The sequence below is a fragment of the Rhinolophus ferrumequinum genome, chromosome 22, assembly GCF_004115265.2.
Source record: "Rhinolophus ferrumequinum isolate MPI-CBG mRhiFer1 chromosome 22, mRhiFer1_v1.p, whole genome shotgun sequence".
NCBI classification, from domain to species: domain Eukaryota; kingdom Metazoa; phylum Chordata; class Mammalia; order Chiroptera; family Rhinolophidae; genus Rhinolophus; species Rhinolophus ferrumequinum.
The window spans coordinates 14,571,034-14,589,780 of record NC_046305.1 but is presented as its reverse complement, the minus strand read 5'-3'; the positions used below and the strand labels follow the sequence as shown (position 1 = coordinate 14,589,780).

The 18,747-nt window shown below is 38.3% G+C and overlaps 1 protein-coding gene across 2 annotated transcripts in view; it reads right to left on the bottom strand.

Moving 5' to 3' along the window:
* Nucleotides 1-326: 326 nt before the first annotated feature.
* Nucleotides 327-18,747, bottom strand: part of DHX9 (DExH-box helicase 9) — a 45,935-nt gene continuing 27,514 nt past the window's right edge. For both annotated transcript variants that reach the window (XM_033093143.1, XM_033093144.1), the window contains exons 15-28: nt 18,100-18,256; nt 15,000-15,103; nt 13,432-13,645; nt 13,154-13,248; nt 12,773-12,846; nt 11,845-11,997; nt 8,713-8,873; nt 7,700-7,811; nt 6,961-7,122; nt 6,723-6,850; nt 5,086-5,315; nt 4,802-4,917; nt 3,695-3,895; nt 327-932 (exon numbers count right to left, since the gene is read on the bottom strand). In XM_033093143.1, coding sequence (XP_032949034.1) covers nt 629-932; nt 3,695-3,895; nt 4,802-4,917; nt 5,086-5,315; nt 6,723-6,850; nt 6,961-7,122; nt 7,700-7,811; nt 8,713-8,873; nt 11,845-11,997; nt 12,773-12,846; nt 13,154-13,248; nt 13,432-13,645; nt 15,000-15,103; nt 18,100-18,256 — 2,211 coding nt within the window. In that variant the 3' untranslated portion in view covers nt 327-628. The remainder of the gene's footprint in view (nt 933-3,694; nt 3,896-4,801; nt 4,918-5,085; nt 5,316-6,722; nt 6,851-6,960; nt 7,123-7,699; nt 7,812-8,712; nt 8,874-11,844; nt 11,998-12,772; nt 12,847-13,153; nt 13,249-13,431; nt 13,646-14,999; nt 15,104-18,099; nt 18,257-18,747) is intronic.

The following is an 18,747-nucleotide window of genomic DNA, read 5'->3' as shown; positions in this document are numbered from 1 at the left end:
TACACTGGAAACTAACTTAGAAAAGAGAATGCTGACCTTGGTCTTAGATTTTTCAAAGACAAAGCTTGGGGGAAAAGCCAAAATGTTCAGCCCTCGGTCAAGTCTTACTTAGGTGCAGAGGTCCATGTGAACTGTGCACTGGCCAGTATTTATTGCAAGAACAGCAACTCCATTCCAGGGCTAATTATTCTAACTACTATAAGTACTTAGTATACTTTTAAACCGAGTAGGTTTTCTTCTGATGTTTTCAAACTAACAGATGTAACTGACATTGTAAAATTTTTCTAATGTGTAAGATCTACAATTAACTGCATGGCCCGAATTCAGTATAATAGTTTATTTTCTATTTTATTAAACTAAAGCCAAGAAAATACCAAGTCAATTTTAAAGGCAAATCTTTACTCCTTAAAGAAAAAATACAAACTGTAGTACTTTTACAATAGATCATTGTATTTTACATAATATAAACAAAATCACTAATGTATCTATAGGCTTGGTTTCCTTAAACTACAATGAACCACAGAATGGATGAAAACATGGGTTTACTTACTGGCAGCAAATAAACAACTGGGGAACACAGGCGGCATGCATTTTCATTGTCTCTGCACAGGTACCAACATAACCAAGTTCAGTAGCCACCAGCACCTCTTCCTTGCCCGTAGCCCCTTCTGCCACCACCTCGCTCGAACCCCCCAGCCCCTCTGTAGCCTCTTCCACGGGACCCTCTGTAGTCTCCTCCTGCACCCCCTCTGTAGCCTCCTCTGTAGCCACCATAGCCGCCCCAGTAGGAGTTGGAGCCACCACCATAGCCTCGGCCACCTCTGTAGCCGCCTCGGCCATAGCCTCCACCGCCGTAACTAGAACCTCCCCTTCTATATCCACCTCCATTGTCAAACCGGGCCATCTTGGGAGGACGTGGACCATCTCCATACCTACGAAAAGCACAAAACCACCACTTTAGCATCGCATCCTTGATACTTCTCAACTAGTCACAAAATATAAGCATTCAGCCATATTTGAAAATGTAATGCATAAAGAGAATGAAGCCAACTGCACAGATACACACGGAAGTGAAATAAATCTGCTATTCCAAAACAGACACAGGATGAAGCATCCACTGTAACCATCTGTTTTTCTAAAGTTCTTTCTGGTTCATTCTCAAAAGATCTCCAATTGTGGCAGTATGTCCTTACAACTTTAAGACACTTCTCCTTCACTCAGCTCAACTATACAGCATTCTAAGAAAGCAATAATATGTTAAAAAGAAGTTCCTGGAGCTGGCAACAAATTATTCTATCTTTATCACCAAACATTTTCCTGCACTAACTATGAAATGTTTTTGAAAAATGTCTTTGGGTAATTTGTTTATGCCTGAATCTGTTTCATGTGGCAAACACAGAAAATGAGGAGTAAGGAAAAATTGCAGAAATCAAGATGTCTGGCCAACAACTCCAAGTAAACACACCCCACACCCCAAACAACCCATTTCTCCTACGCAGCTTAGAGACTAACACCATCAGCTCAGCAGCTGTCCAAGTCAGGAACATGGCGGGGGTCTGTCTCCATTCCTTCACTGCACTGCCCCTCCCATTTTAATCCACCACCGATTCCTACTGATGCTCCTGCACGTCTGTCTAATCCACTCACTTCTCCCTATTATTAATTCAGGCCACCATCATATTCATACATCCTAACCGCGTTCTTATATTCATTCCATCCTTTCTGGTTTCTAGACTTTTGTCCTTCACAGAGATTACATGTGAAGCCCCCTTGATCCCCATCTCTCCTGCCAAAAGTTATCTCTCCTTTTCTAATACCTATGAGAACTGCATTTATATCTGTGTGTGACACTTTTTTCAAGCTTTTTTTTTTTTTTTTTAAGATTCTCCTCCTTAATAATTCTTCTATACATCTGATCTGCTGGGAGCACCACAGTACAGCTGACCCTTGAACAATGTGGGGGTTAGTGGTGCTGACCCCCCGAGCAGTCGAAAGTCCACATATAACTTCTGACTCCCCCAAAACAGTCGTCCCTCAGTATCCACGGGAGACTGGTTTCAGGACCCCCTCCACCCCCACCCCCAAAATCCACAGATGCTCAAGTCCCTTACACAAAATGGCATAGAGCAATGCATGCAGTTGGCCCTCTGCATTCGCGATTCCCAACCGCAGATCAGAAAAACCGTTTTCGATCCATGGTTGGTTGAATCCTTGGATAAGAAACTTGGGGAGGTCTGTCTATATATTTGTTGAAAAAAATCCGTGTATAAGTGGACCCATGCAGTTAAAAGCCATGTTGTTCAAAGGTCATCTATGTAGTGTAATAAATGAGAGCACTATTTCAGGAGCCATGCTGCCTGAGTTTAAATCCAGCTTTGCCATTCACTAGCTGTATGACCTTGAGTTCTAACTTCTCTGGGCCTAGTTCCCTTATTCATATCAAGTGTCACAATACTTAAATTTCTGGGGTGTGACTGTGGTGCTGTAGCTATGTATCTTATGTAGCTAGGTATCTTAAACGATACCTAGAGTATACTGATGTAAAATGGATGTCTGCCACTTAATTACAAATGACTAATCGTTAGGTATGTGTTTTACAGATATAGACATACATGCGTGGTGGGGGGGGGGCCAAAAAAATGTACACACATGACTTGTATTCATCTCTTGTTATCAGTGTATTTTGAGAGTTAATATTTTAAATACAGTTTTTCCCTTTCTTAAAATGTGTATACACTTCTTTGGCACCGTGTGTGTGGACACACGAACACACATGCATATATGAGCAAGCAAGAGTGTCGCTAAATTCTGAAAATCAGTGAACCTCAATTAAGGGACTATATGGGTGTTCACTACACTGTTGTTTTCTGTAGCTGTCACCTATTTCCAAATAAAAAGTTGTAGGCAAAGAAAACTTACAAAGTGTAAAACAAAACAGAAGCAAATGAAGTATTTTAAGAATTAAGAGAAATTTCACACTGCTTTAAGATGTCCATGTTCTTGTGTTTCCCTAAGATAAACCCTGATGCTTTTCATTTGATGAAGCAGCAATTTAACGCCTCATCAACATTTGTTCTTCGGAGAAGGCAAAACAATACTGTGGAAAGAGGACGGTTTGGGTTCTGTTGCTTTGTCATGTGACCCACCCTGGACTCTATACAGGCAGTTTTATGGCTCTTCGCAGATATTGCACTTCTTTACACATCAAAGGCAACACTCTCCACCGGCATAAAGATTATGACTCGCTGAAGGCTATGATGATGGCTAGCATTTCTTAGCGATATTTTTAAAATTAAGGTATATACATTGCTTGTGTACACATAATGCTATGGCACCCTTACCAGACTATGGTACAGTGTGTAAACATTACTTTTACATGCACTAGGAAACCACAAATTCATGAATTGCTTTACTGCAGAGGTCTGGAACTGAACCAACAATATTCCTGTATATATTTTTTAGGTCCCTTTCTATCTCTAACATGCACTGATATAAGAGATTACTGACCCTGAGACAAAAATAAACATCCTTATTCTTATTCTGAGTGTGTTAAGCAGAATTAAATTCCGCATTCAGTGTTCATCTAGAATTTTAACTTAAATAACAGGGCCTCTATCAACTAACTGCGGCCGTGAGGTCCGCCTCGGAGTACTGTCCTCTGCTGAGTTCCGAGCGCAGTTACTGTGCTACTCACCGTGTACTGCCCGTCATGAGGTTGATGCCAGCAGCGGATGGCCTAGAGATCTGGCGGACGGTGTTCAGCATACGTTCATTCACGGGGTCCAGCTGGCTGATGATATCAGGCTGTTTGGTTACTTCAACAACCAGAGCCTCCAGGGCTGCCCGGAGAGCAGTGATACAGGCAGCAGCTTCATGAGATATTTGCAATTTGATCCTAAAAGAGAGGAAAATGATAAAAAATGAGAGGGGGTGCACAAAGAGACTACTGTCTCCCAATTTCACACCTGGCAAGTGATGGAATAAATTTAACTTCTTACCAAGTGCCAATTCTTTCAATTACTGTAATGGCCCCAGGCTTAGGCAAACACAGGTATGAAAAATAACAATAACCTATGCTAATGTCTTAAAATTCACTGCTACCTATTGGCAGGAGTTGTAAAGCACCAAGTTTATCAAGCAAAATACTGTTAGAAATACAGTGCACTCAGCCTCCAATAAAAGAATAAGAGACTCAGATTATTGGCGATTTTTTAGTTTTCAAGACTATGACTGAGCCCACTGTTACTAAGCTCCATCCCATTTGTGCCAAGTGCTTACTATATGCTATGCTTACTTTTAATCTCTAAGCAAAACACAGAGGACATGAAAGGGGTGGCCAAGCTCCCATTGATTCTAATTCTTAGTGCAGTATTCATGGTGATAGAAGCCTAATGCATTTGCTTCTATTGGTACAGTTGATTTAAGACTACCTACAAAGTATGAACCATACAACCAAGATGTACTACTTTAGGGGGACAGCTGGTTAGCTCAGTTGGTTAGAGCAAGGTGCCCTTAACAACAAGGTTGCCGGTTCGATCCCCGCAAGGGCCAGTGCGAGCTGCATCCTCTACAACTAGATTGAAACAACTACTTGACTTGAAGCTGATGGGTCCTGGAAAAACACACTTAAAATAAATAAAAGATGTACTACTTTCCAAGAAAATACAATGTTATAAAGCACTTCACTGTGCCACCAAATTTTGCCATGTTTGTTTCACAAATTAAGTTCGATCAGCTGTGAAATTTCATCACAGTTCAATTCTAAGAACTCATTTTGGAGTTCACATCTGAAAATCCATACCAGTCATCTATAAGCACCATCTGCCCATCAGACTGGACTTTCTTGGAGGCAAAGAGAAGCAGCTGCAAGGGGGTGACTAAAGTCATGCCTTTAGCAGAGATGGCCCGGGTTCGAATCTGCAGACGGAGAAAGAGGAAGAGTTGACATTCCAACTGCCAATCAATGGTCACATAATGATGATGGAGTATGCTCTGAAAATTAAAACTCATGTTCCCACTGCACATTAGTGAGTAAAGACAATTTTAATTTTCAACGTAAGCTTTTCTAAATTAATCTTTTCTTACCTTTTCACCAAATACAAAGAAGGGAGATGGGTAGTTCGTGTCCTGGCTGCTGAAAGGACAATTAACAGATGACTTGTGGATAAGTGCGTTGCGCCCTTCAGTGGTGAGGATCTTTCTCTTTTCCTTGTGGTAGCACACATTGGGGTACACACCAAAGGCCAGAAGAGAGATAACAACATCTAAATTATTATCTGGTCCGATGTTAGTAAACACTTGTGTCAACAAACAATCTGTTAAGAGGAACAGGGTGAAAAAAAATCAGTTATCTGGCTAATCTTCCCTTTGCATGTAAACTATTTAAAAGGATTAGAACTGACTTCTCTCCCACCTTCTTTTTTCAAATACCCTGCCTAACTTAGCATCTCTTCGCAGAACTCTTATACCCAGATTAAGTTCAAGGAGAAACTTGGCTGAGTCTTCACAATAACTAAAATGTCTGTATTCTCTTACAGACTCAACCATGACATAAGCTTGGAATGATTACTTAAAAAAGTCCCCAATTAATCTATCTATTCTCAGAATAAGAGTTAGACTGACAGGACCACAGTCAAAATACTCTACCTGCAGTTCTTAACTAGCTGTTCCTTCTAGAGAAGATGGAGTGACGATCCAAGGGGAACCCAATGCAACAAAGCCTAATGTTTTCACCCAGACTCTGCTCTGAGTACTCCATCATCATTTGGAAAGTGTGATGGTGAAGTGTTAAAAGCATGGATATAGTTTGTTCTAGACAAACCTCAACTCTGGTCTAAAACCTCCTAACTGAATGAGTTTTGTACAAGTAATTTAAACTTTTGTGCCACTTTCCTCGTTTATCAAATAGGGTAATAGTATCTGCATCTCAGAAGTATTGTGAAGCTTCTATCATACAAAAAAGGCTCTTTCCCTTTTCCTTTGATCTTAATTTGAAAAATTACAAATTTCGTCAGTTTAAAACAGAAGAGAACTACTTTGTTTAGTTATTTTGATCATATCCTTTTAAAATCTACCATCCTGCCCATCTACCTTCTTTCTATCACAATAGGTCCTACTTTTGGTTATGCGTTCTTGTTCTCAATGTTTTAGGAAGTAACCGTGTCTTTTAATCTAGTTGGCGAAGGAAGGTATAATAGCTAAACTGCATACCAAGAGATGAACAGCTGGATTACTGTTTCTACATCACATGTCATAAAGTCCTCTGTAACTGTCCACACACTAAAACCTTCATTAAAGCCACTGAAAATGTAACGTGGCCGTTTATTTCACGTCTAAAACGGAACACCTGGGCAGACTGGTAAATTAACTTCACAGGCCACAATTTGAGGTTATTCAACCAACCTACTCACTCTCAGGGTGCTGAAAGCTACACCAGTGCTCTTCACAAAAGATTTTTAAAAAACTCCCAAAGTAGCACCATTTTTAAAACATCTATTATCATCTGTATGTACTACATTATAATGTGAGCACCATAACCTTTTTCTTCCTTTTTTAAAAGACCAAATGAATGTGAAAACGCGGTTACCATCATCGTTCAAAGAACTAGTACCTGGGAACATAGGAAAAGCACAGGGTCTCCAAGTTTGAAGCTAAGCTTATACTCCATGTGTGTTCTACAGTAATGGCCCTTCAGATACATCTTAAGAATGTAAGAGTCTTACCTTCTGGAAATCCAGAATTGATCAGAATCTCTTTGAGCTGCACTTTGGCTTCCCAGGTCATTCTTAGTGTAGACATATTGAGTCTTTTGTGCTCACAAAAACGTATCTCTGCTTCTTCGCCACCCATTCTAAAATAAATAGGTATAAGAGTCATTCTCAAAGCCCAGAGAACTAGAAAACAGATTAGAAACTAAACAGTTCACCCAAATCTTACAACCGTCCTCTTTCAAACTTATACCTAGCATCATCCCAAGCTTGAAATACTGATAAAAGGGCCACATGATCAGAAAATCTGTTTCCAGCAAAATTTCGATGGACATAACCCAGTCGCTTTCCTTCACTGATGAAAGGCTCCGGAAAGCAGGTGGCAGCAGAGATGGTACAGAGAGCATCTCCCACACTGAAACAGAGACAGGAAAATTAAGTCTAAATCACATTCTTGTTCCAGCAGCTTCGGCAGTATTGTCAACTGTGGGTTAGCAAATTTACTGGCTATCATGCTGCTTTATTAGCACTGAAATTAGCTTAACAAAGAACTTTACAGTTGCTCTCTCCAGAAGCAGAAATGGAAAAAACTGGTATTAATGTATGGTATTAATGGATACGTTATTTACCATAAATTATGACCAAGTGGTGTGTATTTTTCCTTTCCTATTCCTTCTTCACCATCTTACCAAATCTCTTATATATACCTATTTTCCCAATGCTATTTTCCTTCAAGGACAACTACTGAAAGGAATGGTACTTCTGAGAAATCTGCGCTCTACTCTCTCCCCCAACAAGGAGGGCCCAGGTGTCCATCTACTGGAACTGCTGGTTCTTCTCATTTCATACTTTCTCTCTCTAAACCATGCCACTTCCCTACTTATGACTGTTTAGTTTTTTCTTCTGAGCCCATCCTGTTTCTATGGGAAGAGGGATACGACTCTGCAACTATTTCTAGCGTTTAACTATCTGCAATAAAATAAAGCACTTACTAGAAAATACACCCCATGATCATCATTTTGCCAAGACGAGGCTCAATGGGAAGTTTAGCCAGAATTCGTCCCAGAGGGGTCAACTCATCATTGGAATCTAGTGCATCAAGCTCTGTGGGAAGATATTTCTTTGTGAGCAAAAACAGTAATGAACACCCCTTTAACCTATGCAAAGATGAAACATTTCTTTATAGATTAAGGCTAATTAAGATAGTGTACTTCAGCTTTCATCATTTCTCACATCAACTGCCAGCACCATGCCTACAGCCAACAATTGTCTTCACTCAAAAATAGACCACCACCAAATTCTGGAGTATCTACCATGTTTCCCCGAAAATAAGACCTAACCAAAAGATAAGCCCTAGTATGATTTTTCAGGGTGACATCCCCTGAACATAAGCCCTAATGCATCTTTTGGAGCAAACATTAATATATATAATACCCGGTCTTATTTTCGGGGAAACACGGTAATATGAAGACGGCACTAGCATTAGGCCTTGTAGGCTGTAAAAGGGAACACAGTCCAAAGTCTATAAATACGGTAATAATGATTAATAGCAGCCTAAATACCTATGTGCCACAAGTCTGATACCACCTGTTGATGAGAACTAGATTCAAAATTCAAATCCAGATCCCATGGCTCCAATGCCCTTATACTACGCCGCTTCAATCTTAAGTGTAATTAGAAAAAATAGGTGTTCTAACAAATGTACATAAAATATTGTTGGTATCATGAGTAATTCATGTTCTCATGTTCTGACTGTTAATACTGGTTACAAGATAACATCTTGCCTTTTCTTTATCTTTTTCCAAAATAAGACTCACATTAGCTCTTTCTTTCCTCTTATTGCTCATTCTGTATTACTAACCATACTAAGTACATAAGATTATGCTGGAAGCCTTAGCATCACAGCCCTGTGGATTTTATCTTCTTGATTTGTTAAGTGTTATTTGCCAGGACACGGCAGATGGTATCATTAAAATGTGCCACGTAGGTCTGCATTTGTAGGTACCTCGAAGAGTATGCTCTGCTTCAATCACAGCATCCAAAGGTGGAGGTTCAATTGCCTTGGCCAAGAATTGGCCAATTCCTCCCAGACGCAGAAGTTTTATGCTCAAAGCAATTTCATGCAATGGTGTTCGGAACATTTCTGGTGTCATGTGCGTTTCGAGTCTAAGAGAAAACAAGCATAAAATGAACATCCTCCCTTATATATACACGTGTTTAATAAAATCTTTGCAGAGAATCAGATACAGGGCTACTCTTTCCTCATCCTTTTACAATTATCAAGGAACATTTGATATTTACTGCAAAAACTCTCTGAACAAGACCCTCTTAACCGGTTGAGCAGAGGGGCTTATGACTACACTTACAGGTTGATGGCATTTTTAGCTAGGGAGTGGAAGAGAATTAAAAAATTATCCCAAATCCCTAATGTTATTACCCGCACCTATGGCTTCCTCAGGTCTCCCCTGCTGAGAAACACGTGCTAAAATAAAAACGGTCGCAAGGCCTTTTGTGGGAGACGCTGTGTTTTGCCATGTATAACTTTTTTGCCCAAATCTGTGGGGGGGAACAAGGATGCGCCTTATACATGGGTAGTACTAATTCCATGTCTACATAAATGTTTTTAATTCTTTTACTCACGCTTATGAGTAAAAGTGTAACTCTAGAAATCAATAACAATATCCATATGCAAAATAATGCCCTGGAACACGATAATCAGTTTTGATAACTTATGACCAACTTGCAACAACGAAGAGTTCCTGACCTTCTATGATGCATAAATGTTGTAAATTTGTTACCAGTACATAAAATTTCTTGTACCTTGTACCTGTTCTTGTGTTCTGTAATTATTTGTTACATAAAATTTCTTGCACCATAACATGTTAAAAATGCTTAAATTCCTTTATAATACAAAAAGTACCTAAATATAAACAAACAAAAATTTGAATTAAAAAATTAAAACGAATTTCCCTGAAAGTTTGGGCCAAAAACGTGGGTGCGCATTATACACAGGAGAACATTATACACAGCAAAATATGGTAATACTAACATTTCCCTACAAGCTCTTCCTTTCCTAGTCCATATAATTCTAGTACCACTGGAAAGAATTATACAGGTTATCTAACCCTTTAAAATTTTAATAATAAAAGCTGTTATTATAAATTAATACTAAATGATAATAGCTAACATTTACAGAGAGCTTACTATGTGTCAAAATATTCTCAGTACTTTCCATTAGTAACTCATTTAATCCTATGGGCTAGGTAGTACACTATCTTTTACAAAAGACACAGAATGGTAACTTAGTCTCATTTTATAGAATGACAAGCCTAAAGGGTGTAAATGTTTAAGAGTATGCAATATATTAGGCACAACAGTATTAAAATCCAGGTCTCTACACTTCTAATTCAGGCTTATTCCCTATAAACTATTCATGATGAAGATTCATGGGAACCATTTACAGGTGATTCCAACACTGTTGGCAAGACTTAAGTCAGCTTAAATCAGGTTTATATAAATGTACATAGCACATCTATTCCTCATCCTACAGAGAAAATGCTTTCCTCTAAGATGTCAGAGTACAGTACTTGTTGCTTCAGTTCAAGGGTCAATCTAACTTTAAACACACACAAAACCCCTAACTCTACCTTTATTAACAACTGGTTGAACCTAATGGACACCACATGGATCTCCAGAAACATACAACTAAATACCTATCTTAAATCTGTAATTCAGAGAGACAAGGCTTTTTTTTAACCCATAGTTCCCCCATCCACAAACATTCTCCCAAAGGCCGTGTAGTACAAATGGAAATGGACATTGTATTAACAGACTTGGGCTTCCGTCCTGGAGAAGTCAACTAAATTTCTTAAGCTTTAGTTTCCTTTTTTAAGCATGAGGTGTGATAAAAAAATATAGTAAATGTTTAAATTTTAAAAAATGTATTACAATAAAAGACACATTGCATTAATCCCTCTCAAAATACTCCCCCGTGCTTAGGACACACTTTCCCCATCATTCTTGCCACTTTCCGAAGCAGTTCTGGGAGTCCTCTTTTGTGTCTTTAGCTTTTGTTGTCTTTAGTTGCGCTGTCCTGACTGCCTCGATGTCCTGAATCGATTCAAAACATGTTTCTTTCGTGGTCATTTTGACTTTGGGAAAGAGCCAGAAGTTGCACAGTGCCAGATCCAGTGCATAAAGTAGATGAGGACACACCATAATGTTTTTATTTGACAGAAACTACTCTACCAGAAGAGATGTGTGTCAGAGCGTTGTCATGATGGAGGATGAAGTAAAGACACTCACGAAAGAGGACTTCCAGACTGCTTCAGAAAGTGGCAAGAAGGATGGGATAAGTGTGTTCAAAGTGCGGGGGAGTATTTTGAGGGGGATTAATGGCAATTGTCTTTTACTGTAATAAATGTTTTTATTTAAACATTCACTGCATTTTTCGATCACGGTGCCCTCTATTTCTCAAGCACATGAGGATCACGTGAGACAGGTGATGTGCTAACAATGAAAAAAAAGAAATATTTTATAAATACAAAATATTATTCTGACATTTTCCAGAAAGTTAACCATTCCATAAATATTAGTAATCCTAAAGTGATAAAGCTACGTGGAGTCAAAATAATGTCCATATATTCTCCTTTTAAAAGGCTATTGGGTAAAGGGATTAAGAAGTAAAAGTTGATACAGTTACAAAATAGTCACAGAAATGTAAAGTACAACATAGGGAACATAGTTAATAATATTATAATAAGTATGTATAGTGCCAGTTGAGTACCTAATTGGGGGATAATGTCATAAATTATGTAAATGTCTAATCACCATGGTGTACACCTGAAACTAATATAAAAGTGAATGCCAACTGTAATTTAAAAATTATTAATAAAAATAAATAAAACTGAAAGGTTATCAGTAAACAGTAAACCGGTATCAAACATGCCATCATCGAAAACTTCTGAGTTTTCCTTCTTACCACCATCTTGTCCACCAAGCTAAGCTTCCTCCAATACACTCAACTGGAGGCATTCATGCACTGAGTTCATTAAGTTCAAGGCAGGGCAGAGAGAGAAGAGGTGTGCAAAGGATTAAGAAAAGAAAACTTCAATCTTTATTCCAGAATTGATCTTACTTCTCAAAACGAGCTCGGCTACAGAGGTAAAAGCAGAATCCAGGCCGCACGCGGCCAGCTCGTCCTTTCCGCTGCTCCAGGTTTGTTTTGGACGCCCACACTGTAGCATAGTTGGTCATATTGTTGTGAGCAGTGAACAGCTTCACTTTCTGCCTGCGTAGGAGAGACTGGTTAATCCAAGACTCACAGGTACTACCAACACGTAACTGTTATATTTCCACAAAGTGGTGGATGATTTCCAGACAGCCACGCCTACTCTAATGTCTGCTTGTGAACAGCACCAGTAAGAATTTGACTCTGTACTCGCCTGTGAACTTATCAGAAGGCCATGTAATACATATGTGCCATTTACCAGCCGGATGATCTTGGCTAAGTTACTAACCTGCTCTGAGCCTCATTTTCCTCATCTCAAAATGAGTATAGTACTGCCTCATATGATCTTTATTTATAAACATCAAGTGAATTCATCAATGTAAAGCATTTAAACAGGATATGGCACATAAATATAAGTGACAATTATTCAAGCCAACTCTATTCCTTAGTTTAGTTGAGCTTTTCGGTTCCCTATGCTATCGATGATCTAAAGATTACGTGCTGGAATGTGTGGCACTTCCCAGACCTCACCAAGCAGTGCCAGCATGGTCCTCTGAACCCCGAGGCAACCCGAGCCCTTCAATGTTACACATAGGCAGCTAGCACTAAATGACCAAAGCAGCTGCATGCTGTTCACCATTCCCTAAAGTGGGCACTGTCAAATCTTATGATCAACACCAAGAGAAATTATTAATTAGCCTGTAACCCAGTAAAAGACGTACAGTAATTGTGATGATAACACAGGGATTTAAAAATAAGGTGTAAGCTAATACGAGATACTACACGGTACATTCTAAAGAATTATTCTAGGCAAATAGGTTCCCTGGGAACTTACTTGCAAGAGTCAATGACATAAACAACATCATTTATGGTAATGCTCGTCTCAGCAATATTTGTGGACAAAATAACCTGTGAAGAAATGATATTAAGAAAAATTACACTTCAGAAAATATTTTCCTATTATGTACTTAAACGGACTGATTTGCTTATGTAACACATAACAAGAGAATTACAGAAGTCTTAAAAAAAAAAAAAAATCACTTGCCCATTGACCGGAGAGTAAAAAAACCCGACTAAACTCAGAAACAGAAGATCCCCCTTTTTTTCTCAATTTAGACGGACTGCAATTTTTCTGATAGCTCTTTGAAGGCTGGTAACATTTGTTTATTATCTATGTCATCATTTTCAACCCTATAACCCCATGTTTATTACTTACCTTGGTTACTCCATCTGGAACTGGATCAAATACTTTGCGCTGTTCTTCTCGAGGAATCTGAGAATGCAGAGGTAGAATCTGATACCTATGGCTTCCTGTAACAATACAGGAAGGTTAAGTTCTAAAAACAGGAGCCTAGTTTAAAACTGCTCTCTACATCACGCACATTTTTATTCAAAAATTGACACAATACTAAATTCTGTTTTCATAGACTAACTAGGGCACAAGCAAAAACATTTATTTTTCACTCATACATGTGAGAATTCAAAGACTCATACCAAAATGTGGATTCATTTCCAAATGCTTCTGCATTGTGTAAATCAAATTCCAGCCTGGCAGAAAGACCAACACGGCTCCGGGAACATTCAGAGTCTCAATGTACTTAAGTAGAGACTCAATGAGTTCAAGAGGAGTTTCCTTTTCATTCAGCTGAGCCATGCTCATTTTTGTTTCTGGACCATATTCATCACTACATATCAGATTGCAATTTGCCTGTAAAACACAGGGAGACATATTTTGAACTGTCTCAATCACAACAGCTCGCAAGTCTCTTAGATTTGTTATTGACATTCAAATGACACCTAATGTCCTTATTAATTCAAGTGCTTTAGTCACACCTGGAACACAGAAATTTAATTTCCAAAAATGTAGCACCCATTGCACGCTGACATACTTAGTTTTTCTACTGACCAATATTTCCCATAGAACATGACTAAAATTCAAGCACAACTGAATTTTGACTCTGAAATTTCTAATAACTCCTTCTACTGAGTATATTTTACTTATTATAAACTTTTGGTTTTTCAAAACTATTTTCCTTACTGATTAATGAGCTGCTCCTATTGTCATCTGTATCAATCGATATATAATTACTTTATCTACACACAATGCCTCCCCTGGTAATTCTCAGGCTCATCGCATACCGAATACGAAGTCCTGTAATTCATAAATAGTGTCCTGCAGGCAGGGTATTTGGTCACCTTCACCTATTTCTGAAATAATGTTAGTTCTCAAAAACTGTGTCTTAGAATCAATGATAAACGAAGCCTTCAGTAATGACAAAGTTGTTAAAACAGGCCTTTTCCCAGCCACCTGATAAACTCTCTAATTTGTTATTCATTTACATCTTCAGGTATTCTGATAAAAAACATACGATCCCAGGTTATTTCCTATCAAAGTTTCCATTGCTGGTTGGTATCTTACATTTTTCATTCTATTCTAATGTCCAGTTCCAAGATGAATTTTTACCTTATTGTTTGGTCCAACTCTCAAGATCTACAAAATAAGCATCATTTCTTGTTTCTTCTCAGAAAATCCCTCATTACTCCCTAGTTTATTCTCTCCATCTGACAATGTCATTACCATACTGCCTCTCTAATCTAGGACTAAAGCTGCTGCTTCTTAAAATTTATTGTACATATGGAGCACATGGGCATTGTGTTAAAATACAGATTCTAATTTAGTACATCTGGGGTGGGACACAAGGTTCTGCCCTTCTACCAGTTTCCCAGGTACATGGCCCACGGAAAATACTTTTGAGTAGGAAAGCCTCTTAAAATGGAGCTATCTCTAACCATGTGTGGCCTTTAAACATCTTATTCTTCCCTCTTCTTTTTCTTTTGACTTTAAGCCACAGATGATTTAACTCATGGCATGAAATGAGCTTGTCACTGAACATGAAGCTCTTTGGAGTGACATATATATCAATTAATTCAAAGACAGACATTATAGTCATTTTTTAAAAAGTTTTCTGTAATGCTAACTCATTGCATATTTTTACTAAAATCCATTCTTTTCTTTGTTAACAACTTGCCCATAATGAGAATTCTTTCTGCAATTCACTTACATCATCCTCTTCACCATCTTCATCCTTATCCTTATCCTTCTTCTTCTTGTCCTTTGGTGGAGGAACAAAGTTGGTCATCTGAATACAGTCTTCCAAAAAATATTCTGCCAGGACAATCCAAGTCAGGTAAGTACCATCAACTTTCAGAATAGAGCAGTCTTTAAAACTCATTTTCTAATTCGTAATTCAAAATTATCTTAATACCCATTAATCTGATTCTTCACAACTGCCAAAAACTGCCAGTGGCAATCATCTCTTCCCAAACTCAGTGTCTCCATCTCTTGGACCTTGACGGAGGGTGAGGCATCTCTCATACATGTTCCCACAACGCCAGTCGGGAATCCTCTACATACAATATTTAATCAAACATCCATGGAATGCCTATTGTGCTCATGTACTATGCCATCCAGTCCCACTGTCTGGGAGTTATACATAAAAATAACACCACCACAATAGTATACCGCAGTCCGTCTTTCCTCTATTGGGATGTGCACATATAACAGGTTCTTTCAGTTATGACTCTGAAGGACCTCAATGTGAAGGCTGGAACATCTGCTCATTAGTTTTGCTCCGGAGGTTCTGACAGGCCCAGCCGTGTCTCGTAATCTAAACATTTGCCTCTAAGCCCAAAGAGTCCCCGAGCGCCCTTCTCATCACATTATATCCAGGGCACGTACTGTCAACATGACTCATCGCTGATCATGTTGAACCTGGTCACCTGAGAGAGCGTTTGGCAATTACTACACTGTCAAGTTACTCGTTTCCCCCATCCATACTTACTCTTTGGAAACAAGTCAGTAAGCACAGCACACTCAAGGGACAGGGAGTTAAGCCTCACTTTTCTGAGACTATCCACATACGTTTTCTGGAGTTCTTCTATATGACAGATTTGTCTTTATTACCCATTTATTTAACTACCGTATAGATATTCATGGGTATTCATTTTATACTTAGGGTTACAAATCCAATACCATGTTATTTTACTATATTTTTGCTTCAACTATTCCAGTTTGGCCATTGAGAGCTCTTTCAGATTGGCTCCTAAGTCCCTTTGTCTCCATCACTGTGTGTGTGTGTGTGTGTGTGTGTGTGTGTGTGTGTGTGTGTGTTTAGAACACTTCCTTACTTTCTGGTACTATAAGATATTCCATTTCTTATATTCCCTGACTTAACTGTAGAATCAGCCATTTCTCCAAGGACATCTGGTTCTTTAACTGGAAAAAAATGGTATTGGAAATAAAATCTTACTGTTGGCATGACCCTTGCTACTGGGATGTCACCGCTCCTAGGGCTGCTCAGCAGACAGAGCTAGGGAATATTATGTGTATTAACCCACGTAGTCATACATATCTATGATTACTTCTGTATCTATCCATTCGCATCTAAACACTAGTTCTTACTAATGTCTCCAACTGTAAACCAGTACCACACAGTTCATTCAAGCCTTCCCTCCTACCTGTAACCTCTCACACCAACAGTAAACCTGGCTTCTACCATGCCATTCATGTATTTTTTTAAATTTTTGTTTTTTTATTAGTTTTAGGTGCACAAAACAATGTAATAGTTAGACATTTACACCCCTCAGTGATAACTCCCCTCCCCCAATCTACTACCCGATATCATATATAGCTGTCAATTCCATTGACTCTATTGTCTACGCTGTACTCCACATCCTGTGACTGTATGTATATATACATGTGTATATGTATATATACATGTACATATATTAATACACACACATGCATACATACAAAAAAATGTATACAAGTGGACACTTTGGTCAATGTTGCTCAAGCAGTAGTTCGCCATAATCCAAAGTGTCTGGATGCTGATGGTAACCACGTTGAGCACCTCTTGTAATTGCAGAAGTCAGACATGACTTGTATTCATCTTTTGTTATTCGTATATATTATTACAATTTTAATACAGATTTTTTCTTTCTTACGATGTGTATACATTTTTTTTGACACCCTCTGTATATATATTTAATTATAGAGTTGACATTCAATATTATTCAGCTTCAGCTTCAGGTGTACAGCGCTGTGGTCAGACATCTACAGTCCATGAAGTGGTCTCCCTAGTAGGACAAGTGCCCATCTGACCCCCTACAAAATCTTCACGTTATTGATTATATCCCCAAATTGTATTTCACATCCCCACGGCTGTATTGTGATTACTAATTTGTACTTTCTAATCCCTTTACCTCCTCCCCTATTCCCACCCCGTCTTCCATCTAGCAACCCTCATTTTTGCCCCCATACCTATTTGTTTTGTTTGTTTGCTCATTCTGTTCTTTAGATTCCACATATTAAGTGAGATCAGACTGTATTGGTCTTTTTCCATCTGACTTATTTCACTTAGCACAGTATCCTCTAGATCCATCCATGTTGCCCAGTGTACTTTTAAGGCAGTTTTAGTACTCTCATGAGATACAACTGCATTAGTTTTTATTTCAGAGCTACTCTTACTTTAGAATTTCAAAAATTACCACTCCAAAATAGCCATTCATCATTTCATACCTCCATTACAAACACTGTAGCTTATTTTCATGCCCTCAGACTGCCATAATTCAGTTTTTTAACCCAAGATACTAGAAAATGGTGATGACACAGTCTTTTAAAGAAAGTAAAGAATTATTTATAACTATCAGAAATAATTTGACCTTAAAATATTCACCTTAAGTATCATTTCAAAAATCTGCCTGCTCTAGATCTAGACTCTCGTTACTTTGATCCTGGCTGCTTAAACTTTTACCAGTACTTCCCATGACCATCTATAGACCATACTGATTTATGCTTCACTGTATATAATTTTTAAAGTTAAGTTTGGCTATAAATAAAATGCAGGAAATTTACTGGATATACAAATTCTGCCAGTACCGAATGAAACTTGTTCTCCTTCCTCAGTCTGTACTTACTATGTCTTGAATAAAGCCCCAAGGACACTATGATGCATTTGATACTCTAATTTCGCATGTATTTTAAATGTCCTTTAAACTACAAAGGACAGTTCCTCATCTTCAGAATTAAGAAACTGATCAATTATGTTCCCCAGAAGCACAAAAGATATTCATCTTCCAGCACCACCCCCACACATTTACCTTGAACTGGGTAAGTCCTCCCATAAACTTCAATGATGGGGCAACTGAAGAAATATTCACAGAACATGCTGGTATCAATAGTAGCGGACATGAGAACAACGCGAACTTCAGGATAAGCCTGAACCACATCACGCAGCACTACCAAAAGGAAGTCTGTCTATTAAAACAAACACACACATTTAAAAAATTACATAAAAATTCCATGTTCATGAGATACACACAAAAGATGTTTAGTGCTATATAGCCACAGACATCAGTGAAATTCAGTTTCTTAGGTGGCTTGCTGATGCCTAAAAGAAAGGGTTTACAGTGCAATACAGTAACAATGTTTTTAAGAACAGTCGTAGGCTAATACGTGTGGGGATTAAAAATGTGCTATTTGGGTAGGGAAAATAAAAACATTAATGAGAGCAAAGAATTCATCTCAAGTTTTTCAGTGAAATTTATATTTGTAGGCACACAGACTTTAACTAGAAAAAAGGGGAAACCCATGATGAGCCAAAAATCAGTTATCTAATCACATGTAGTCTTAAAAATGTTGAAAAGGTCTTATCTGCTTCATTCAAACAAAATAATGGCTAAGACATTTATTATTTAATAATGTAAAGTATCCATCAATCCACCAAAGAACATGAAAGCTAAAACACT